The sequence below is a fragment of the Sorex araneus genome, chromosome 1 (genome assembly GCF_027595985.1).
Source record: "Sorex araneus isolate mSorAra2 chromosome 1, mSorAra2.pri, whole genome shotgun sequence".
NCBI lineage: Eukaryota > Metazoa > Chordata > Mammalia > Eulipotyphla > Soricidae > Sorex > Sorex araneus.
The window spans coordinates 66,041,893-66,051,011 of record NC_073302.1 but is presented as its reverse complement, the minus strand read 5'-3'; the positions used below and the strand labels follow the sequence as shown (position 1 = coordinate 66,051,011).

At 46.6% G+C, this 9,119-nt stretch overlaps 1 protein-coding gene across 1 annotated transcript in view; it reads left to right on the top strand.

The window, feature by feature from the left end:
* Positions 1–1,628: 1,628 nt before the first annotated feature.
* Positions 1,629–9,119, top strand: part of UHRF2 (ubiquitin like with PHD and ring finger domains 2) — an 86,836-nt gene continuing 79,345 nt past the window's right edge. The window contains exon 1 of the mRNA XM_055136016.1: positions 1,629–2,388. Coding sequence (XP_054991991.1) covers positions 2,236–2,388 — 153 coding nt within the window. The 5' untranslated portion in view covers positions 1,629–2,235. The remainder of the gene's footprint in view (positions 2,389–9,119) is intronic.

The window sequence follows — 9,119 nt, the reverse complement described above, 5'->3', positions numbered from 1 at the left end:
AGCTTGCCTTCAGGAATTGGGAGATAGCTTAGTGCAGTGCTTCTCTGCCTTGAGCAAGGATCCCCAAGTTCAATCCTTGTCATTGTATACCTCTCCAGCACCTCTGGGTGTGTGCTGGTGGCCCCCATCAAACTGCTAATCAAGATTGGGAGACATTTTCTTTTTAAAAAGGAGCATTCCTTAGGCTTTTGCTTAAATACTCTTTGTGAGGTTGTCCTCTACTTATCTCTATCTTCTGTATCCTAAGAGCAATAAAATCTTTGCATCATACTGACAAAGAATAAGCACCAAGTCAATCCCCTATGGTCTAAGTAATTTGCACCAGATCACATTTTAAGTAAGTAGCAAATCTGGATTTACAATTGAGATTTATCTTAATCTGTAAACTGAGTATTTAAATGCAGCTTCCTTTACAACTTGTCATCAAGTCCTGGTCAAATTGTCCTCTTTTGTTTGGTACTAAATTATTCATCAAATGTTTTCCCTTTTCTAATTTTTACTGAGAATTTTTGTGTGCAAATATAAAAAAATGTTTTTAATGTTTCCACCAGGGCATTGCATACCTTATAACTGCTCCTAGCTATCTCTTATGGGGGCAGGTTATAGTATCTGTATCTCTTTCATTTATGCATGCCATAAACGCTCAATGATTGCTTTACTTAAATGAGGAACCAACAAATTTATTTAGAGGATACACAAGAATGCGAAAATTTTTCAGCATGGGTGGAAACATGAAATATGTATGTTTTCCATTTTCTGTCCCTCCCATACTGGGTCCATCTTTCCTTTCTTTTCTGTTTTATATAACGACACGCCAGGTTTCTCTGTGCTTGGAATTATTGCAACTGATCATTTCCAAAATGCTGCCCTACCGTTATCGTAATAATGAGCATCAGTCTGAATATGCAAGTTATGGGTTTTGAGAAACACCAAGTCCAATTGTCGTATTTTCCCCCCTCTCCTCCGTTCAATGCTCTCTTCCTTCTTATGGAGTCGCACTTTCATTTTAATAAGCTCACTGTAAGCTAGTGGAGCCTTGGGCCTATTTCTCACCACTGGGGATCTCTACGATTCCTCCTTTAGAGCTATGTGCTTCTGCATCCTCTAAGAGGATTTTTCCAGGCCTTCGCGGCTCCCTGGGCCGGAGGTGGGCTACCACAAAAGGGCCACGAGCAGAAACCTGCGCTGGCAGCGCGCGGCCCTCCGGGCGGCGACAGCCACGATCCCGGCAGGACCCGCGGCCAGAGGGCCCGGGGCCGTCACCTCGGCCGGGCGGCGGGAAACCCCAGGAAGAAGGTTTCCGCGCGAAGGCAGCTTTCCGGTCGGGCGGGAAACGAGGTCGCGAAGCAGAAGGGTCCCCGGGGCCTTGTCTGGGCGGGCTGCGGGTCCCGCCAGGCCGCGTGGCGGGTGCTGCCCGGCTGCTGATGCAGCGCACGCTCCCCCCACCTCCCCTGGTCCTTTCTCAGGCATTTAGGCCGCGCCAGCCCGTACACGGCACAGGTCAGGATTCTAGAAATGCACGTCAATTAAAAATTATATATATATATTTATACATGTTTTGGTGTGTTTCTGAGAGCACAGAAGAGTATCCGTTAGGCCCGTGGGGCAGCTCGCCCACTCACTTCCAGAACTAGAGCCCGAAGGAGCAGTTCGGGTAGGCGGGTGACCGCCCCCACAGCGACAAGAGGGCGTGACCAAGGCCTGGGTGCCGGCCTGCGGGCAAATAACCAGTCCTGGCAGCCCCTCCCCTCCTTCCCGACGTCCCCGCACCCGCCTATTTTCGTACCCCCCAAGTCCGTAGCGACTTCCCGGGCCTCTTCCTCTTTAAGGCTCAGCCGGGCGCAGATCTCGCGAGATCTGGGTTGGCGCCGTGACCTCCATGTGGGAGCTAGCGCTCTATAAGTAAACACTCCGCGCGGTGCAGACAAGGCTTCTTCTCATTTGTGGGGTGGGGGCTGCGGGAGCCGCGGAGCCCGCGTCTGGTTCCGGTTTCTTCGGCTCCTCTGGCTGTCGCGGGCGCGCGGTCGACACTCGCCGCCGCCTGTCGAGGCCGACGTCCGGTCGGGGCTTCTTCCCCGCGCGTGAGCGCGCTCGCCCGGCGGCACTCGGCGGCCGGAGACGCCCGAGGAAGCGGCGCGAGCCGGGCGGGGCGCAGCGCCCCGAAGCGCAGGGGGAGACAAAGCCGGGCTCGCTTCCCCCCCCCCACCGCACCCCCCCACTCTCCCCAGCGTCGAGATGTGGATACAGGTTCGCACCATCGACGGCTCCCAGACGCGCACCATTGAGGACGTGTCGCGCAAAGCCACGATCGAAGAGCTGCGCGAGCGGGTGTGGGCGCTGTTCGACGTGCGGCCCGAGTGCCAGCGCCTCTTTTACCGGGGCAAGCAGGTGAGGCGTGCCCCGCCGCGCCCCTCGGGGAACCAGGGGTGGTGGGGGGGGGCCGCCTAGGGGGAAAAGTCCGGGTCGCGTGGGCAGCGCGGACCTGCGGGCTTGATGCCCACCCCCACTCCGAAACCCCGCGCGCCCTCCGGCGTGCACCTGGCCCCACTTCGGGTGGGCATCGGGCCTGGGCCCGCCGAGGGGGGCGCCGCGCTTAGTGCCCCGCTGCCCGAGAGCTCAGGTGCGTCCGGCGGGCGCGTCCCAGGATAGGATCGTCGAGGTCTCGCTGCTCTGTTCCCTGCCCATCCGGGGAAAACTGCCCCACCGGAGCGCCCGGGGTGCCGTGGGTGCCCGCGCTCGGCCGGGGCCCCGGGCCGCGGCGGGGCGCGGGCAGGGCGGCGGGCTCCGGCGGCCATGCCATAGCGCGGGCGGGGAGGGCCGGCCACTCGGGCTCCGGGCAGCGCCGAGCCGACTAACGGGTCGCCGCGCTCCCGACGCTCCGCCGCTGTAGGGGGAAATTGACTTGCGGCCCCCTCTTTGGAGGAGGACGATCGCGAACCGCTGCTCCTCGGGGGTGGGAGGGATTTGTTTACAGGGAAGAGTCAAAAGGATTTGCAGAACTTTGGGTCCCCCTCCCTTCCCTCCTAGATTCCTAATGGGGTTGGGGGCGGGGGAGTAGGTTAGAGACCTGCGCCCGAGGAGCTGTTGCTGGCGCTGTGGGCCGGGTTTATTGGCAGATCGGAAAGTTCAAGGAAATTTTGAAAGGAAACAACAACTTGTTTTGTTCTCCTTCCACCTTCTGTTATTGCCCTCGCCCAAGCTTTTAACGCAGCGACTGGAACATAGCCCGTGGGTACATATTTGAAGGCTGAAAGCGGTTTTTGGCGGTGGGGGTGACTGTGGGTGTCTTTCTTACTTGGATGTAGTAGCCTTGAGATATCCTATGAAGATTTTTTTTTTCCTTAGCCAGAAGCTTCTTGTGGCCTATATCTAGACACCCTCTCGGCCCCCATGCCATTTTCCTTTAAAAAAAAAAAAGTTAACCCACAAAAAAGTTAGACCCCGCCATTTCATAGACCAATTAGGCTTCTGGATTATGGTTTAAAATAAATGCAGCTCTGATTTGGTAAAAGTAGATTTTATTTTATTTTATTGGCGGAAGGTTTGGGGTCACACTAAGCGGTGCTCTGGGCTTATTCCCGATTCTGCGCACTGGGATCACTCCTGGCGGGGATCAGGGACCGTACTGGATACTGTCGATCTAAGACAGGTTGGCCACATGCAAGGCCAGCGCCCTTCCCACAGTACTATCGCCAAGCCCCAACTACAAAGGATTTGGAAGTATCGTTTTTCTCTCCTTCATAGGCTTGCTTACCCTTCCTGGGCTGCCCAGAAATGTAAGAGTAACAGAATTCCACTTAAAAAGCCAAGGGTGGTTTGAGTCTTTTTCAATAACTTATAGTGTCCTTTGATGTGTATTGGACTGGAGGGAATAGCACAGCGGGTAGGGCCTTGCAACGCTGCTGACTCGGGTTCGATTTCTCCGTCCCTCTCGGAGAGCCCGGCAAGCTACTGGCAAGCTAGCGAGAATATCCCGGCAGAGCCTGGCAAACCGTGTTGTATTTGAAATGGCAAAAACAGTAATAACAAGTCTCATAATGGAGACGTTACTGGTGCCCGCTAGAGCAAATCCATGAACGACAGGACTACAGTGCTACAAGTGCAGTGCTTTGATGTGTATTGTAAGCATCATATTGCTTCTTTTATGTTTGACTTGTTAAAACAAGTGTTCAATTTAGTTGTAAAGGAAACTTGTAATTTCGTTTGTAAACTTCGATTTTGAAGTAATTGCTTTAAATGCTATGTAGTCTATCTTTTGACCAAAGGTGAAAGCTTGTAAACAAGCTTTTAAGTTTTATTTTTTTGCAAGGGACAGAAGTACAGGAATTCTGTGATAATTCTAACTTCAGTCCAGACATAGAAATGAAGCATGAGGGAGCTGGAGCAATAGCACAGTGGGTAGGGCATTTGCCTTGCACGCGGCCGACCCGGCTTCGATTCCTAGCACCCCATATGGTCCCCTGAGCACCTCCAGGGGTAATTCCTGAGTGCAGAGCCAGGAGTAACCCCTGTTGCATCGCCGGGTGTGACCCAAAAAGCAAAAAAAAAAAAAAAAAAAAAAAAGAAAGAAAAAGAAATGAAGCATGAGTATATTCCTGGACCATTCCCCTTGAGTCTAATGATTAAACGTATAAAAGAAAATACATAAAATTCTCTGACTTGAGATCAAAATTCCGTTAAGTTCAGTGCAACGAGATAGCTTCACTAATTTGGGAATCTGGTTCCAGGTTTAGGGAAAGACTGCTAAAGAGATCAGCCTTTTGCCCTTCCACCAGGGCAGTCAATAACTCACTATTGTATTTTGATTTCTTGAGGTCGGTTATAAGCCAATAGGGATGAACCTTACTCCACTTTTTGTTTTGTTTTTTGGGTCACACCTGGCGATGCAGAGGGGTTATTCCCGGCTTTACACTCAGGAATTACTCCTGGCAGTGCTCGGGGGACCATATGGGATGCTGGGAATAGAACCCTGGTCAGCCGCATGCAAGGCAAATGCCCTACCCACTGTGCTATCACTCCAGCCCCGCTTACTGCACTTCCTACTGAAGACAGTAGGAAGGCTGTGCAGCTGTGTTTTCTTTGTGAGCTTGCAAGGAGCCAAGTAGTGGTTTTTTCTTTGTTCTTTTTTTTTTTGGAGCCCACAGTCTATAGGGAGGTAGTGTAGCAGGCATCATCACATGGCTGCTTCTTTACTATAGAATGCCTTTGTGCTTATTAGAAGAAAGTCCACCTTTCCTCAGTATGAGTTTACTGCCACAAGTGGGTAACTAGTCATCAAGTGAAAACAGATTTACAGTGTCAGTGATGTAAAGACACCCTTCTCTTCCTGCCACCGTATGTTGGGTCTGCTACTTTTCGTTCTTTGGTGTACATCAGAATCACTTGTGGATCTTTATTATCGATGCTCCGCTCTCTCTGGAATTTTGCGTGGTCTGACTTAATAAGATCCCATAGGAGATCCTCATGGAAGTTGGACTTTGAGAATGAATTTGGGAAGGTAGTTGTCTCTTCACTTCTTTCAAAGTATGGTTCCTGGATTGGGAAAAGACCCCAGTAGCATTAGCTTCACAGGGAGCCTCACGTCAGGCCTACTCAAGTAGAATCTATTTTAGCAAGGTCTGCTTGTGACATGTATGCAATTTCAATTTGAGGAGCAGTAATTGAGGAAGGTCAAAGTACTGATTCAGAATTATAGGTTCAGCTTAGAGTAGAGTAACTATTTGGACATACTTGTAAATGGAACATTAGTAAAATACCCTGGGGATTTTCTTTTTGTTTTTAAAGAGAGTTATATATTAGTGAATCTGGAAATCTTTTTAGACTCCAGGACCGACTGTTTTTCCTTCCTTCCTTCCTTCCTTCCTTCCTTCCTTCCTTCCTTCCTTCCTTCCTTCCTTCCTTCCTTCCTTCCTTCCTTCCTTCCTGTTTTTCCCCTTTTTCTTTTTTTTTTTTTCTGGGGGGAGGCATTCTTGGCAGTGCTCAGACTTACTCTGGGCTCTGTATTGAGGGGTCACTCCTGGCAGTGCTTAAGAGACCTTGTACATTGCCTTATACATTAAACCAAGGTTGGTCACATGCAAAACTAATGCCTTGACTCCTGACCTATTTCTCCTGCCTCAGAATTTTTCCTGTTTTGTAGGTGTTCTCTCTTATTCTTTCCCTTGTGCTGTGGTAGTATTAACTTTAGAATAATTGATAGACATGGGATATGAAAAGGGCTAGGAAAAATACTGAATAACCTTTTGCTGTTCCCTCCCCCAAACACACTTATTTTCACACAAACGCAAAAGTATTTGCTTAAAGTATGACATAAATGCATTGAAAGACACATGCAAGTAAGTTAATTCATCTCCTTTGCCAAAATTCCCACTAGTATTTGCTTAAGACTTTTTCTTGTATCATTATTGCAGTTCATCATGTTTCTTAGAATTCCTTCCTTTATTTCTGTATAAATGCAAGAGTGCAGTCTGAAAAAACAAGTTCAAGGCTTTTAGTTCTCACACTTTCTGCTGTGAATATCGATTGACTATAGTAGCATGCCTAAAATTCATAACTGTCTATAATTTCTAAGCGACCCAGTCCCTTTCTTTCCAAAATAATCTAAGTGGCAACTTTTTTTTTTTTTTCTTTTTGGCTCACACCCAATGATGCACAGGGGTTACTCCTGGCTCATGCACTCAGGAATTACTCCTGTCGGTGCTCCGGGGACCATATGGGATGCTAGGAATTGAACCTGGGTTGGCCTCGTGCAAGACAAATGCCCTACCTGCTGTGCTATTGCTCCAGCCCCTAAGTGGCAACTTTTATTACATACTTTGATTAAATTTAGGAGAACTTAAGTACTTTTTTTTGTTTTTTTTTTTTGCTTTTTGGGTCACACCCAGCAGTACATAGGGGTTACTTCTGGCTCTGCACTCAGGAATTACTCCTGGCGGTGCTCAGGGGACCATATGTATGCTGGAAATTGAACCCAGGTCAGCTGAGTGCAAGGCAAATGCCCTACCCGCTGTGCTATTGCTCCAGCCCCCAGAACTTAAGTACTTTTCAACCACTATATTTGTAAACATTCTTACAACTGTTCTACGACAATAATCCCTAGTTAGTATGACTGAAAGGAAGACTTACAAGTTAGTGAAAGGAGTAGATAATCTTTATAAAAGTTGTTGTTTTAGCAATGAATAATTGGAGGAAAGTGTTTACATGTTAATATGTTTATTGAGCCTTATGCATTGATATGCTTATTTTTTCACTTTAACTTAAGACATTGTGTTTTTCAAACTAAGTATCTCTTGAAGCAGCTATTATTCTGAGCACTTCATTAGCAACTAGCCAGATTGGATGAGTTATAAAGGTGCTCCCTGGGACAAGAGATATCAAGAGATATGGGAGTTACGGTGCATAAGTAAATGACCGTGGTTCCATCCTTGGTACCCCATGGACCCCTGAGTACTGTCAGATGTGACCTAAACCTCTCCATCCTCCCCCAGGACTTCCCACACCACCCACCCAAGGTAAATAATGATTCCAAGGACTCACACTCTTGAACTTCAAATTTCAGTGGAAATGCTTATAGAAATACTTGGGATTTTTAAAATTATTTCACCATTGTAACAGCTAACTTTATTTGGATAAATTGCATACAAGTTAATTTGCATGTTCTATGCTGTTTAATTTCTTTTCCACTTTAAAAAAAATGCTGCATTTGTATTTAAATTGTTCCACAATTGGTGTTTCTGCCCTTTAATGGGAATGGAGTACTTGCATTGGGGAATAGAACAATAGTTTTTTTTCTTGAGTTTTTTTCTCCTAGGAGTTCAGGATTAACCAGCATTCTTACTTGCTTTAAGTAAGGTAAGCAGTATTAACATCCCTATTCCTGTAAGGGCTTATTTACTTATTGACTTGCAAGATTCTGTGGGTTTATTTGGAATAAATGTGTTAACTAGCCTATGAGAGAGTATCTGATTTCATTCTCACACTGGGAAATTTGCGATCCCATGTTAAACACCTGTAATATGCTGACCTGAGTTATGTATTTGCTTGAACCACTTGAGTATCTTTGGGGTGGTTTGGGCCACTCCCAGCATTCCTCAGGGCATACTCCTGGCTCTGCATTCAGGGAGTACTGCTGGCTGGCTCAGGGTTCCCTATGGGTTGCTTAGGATCGAACTCGTTATGGCTGCATCAAGGCAAACACCCTACCTTTTTTATTTCTCCAGCCCCAAATTTCTTATTTAGCACATTAATTAGTTTATTATTCCAGGACAGGTTTCTGTTCATTTCCTTTGGTTTATGTCTCAAATATGATCATATTGTACTTAGAGAGTCATGAGTGGCAATTGATATTATAGGCAAAGAAGGAAAATGAACTGCTTCTATGTTACTAGTGTTTTTTTGGGGGGGGAAGAAATAGTTATGATCTTTAATTTTGAGGGATTTCCCCCCCCCCCAATGAATTATATAGAAAAACAAATGGTAGCTTCATTTTTTAGGGCTTCTATTTAAAAATACAAAAACAAATCAGACTCTCAGCACAAATTTATTGTTCATGGTTCTGGAGGCTGTAAAACTGAAGTCCAGGTGTTAGCTGGACCATGTTATCTCTGATGCTAGAAAATCCTTTCTTCCTTTAGCTTCAGATGTTAGCAATTCCTGGTATTCCTTGGCTTATAGATGTATCATTCCAGTTATTCCGTTTCTCCCTGGGTCTTTACATCTCAGTATATTTAATTCTCCATCTAAATTTCAACTCTGGCCCAGTGCCTCCCATTCCTTGCCCCATAGTGCAGGCAATTGAATCCAGGTCCTCACATATATAGAAGGCTTGAACTCTACAATGAGTCACAACTAAAATTTTAACTTTCTATAAACATCTATCACAAAGGACTTAGGGACTCACCCACATGGCCTAATTTTACCTTGATCGCTTCTGTAGACTCTCTTACTTCCAAATACAGTTACATGCTAAAATACTTCTAAGAAACTCTGTCTTGGGATTTCAGCATATTTAGGAGAAAGAGAGAAATAGATCAACTCATTAAAAAGAATTTGCCAAAATATTGGTAATGCAAGATAATTTATTTACTATTCATCTTGGAACACTTCCTGCTGTGACTGAA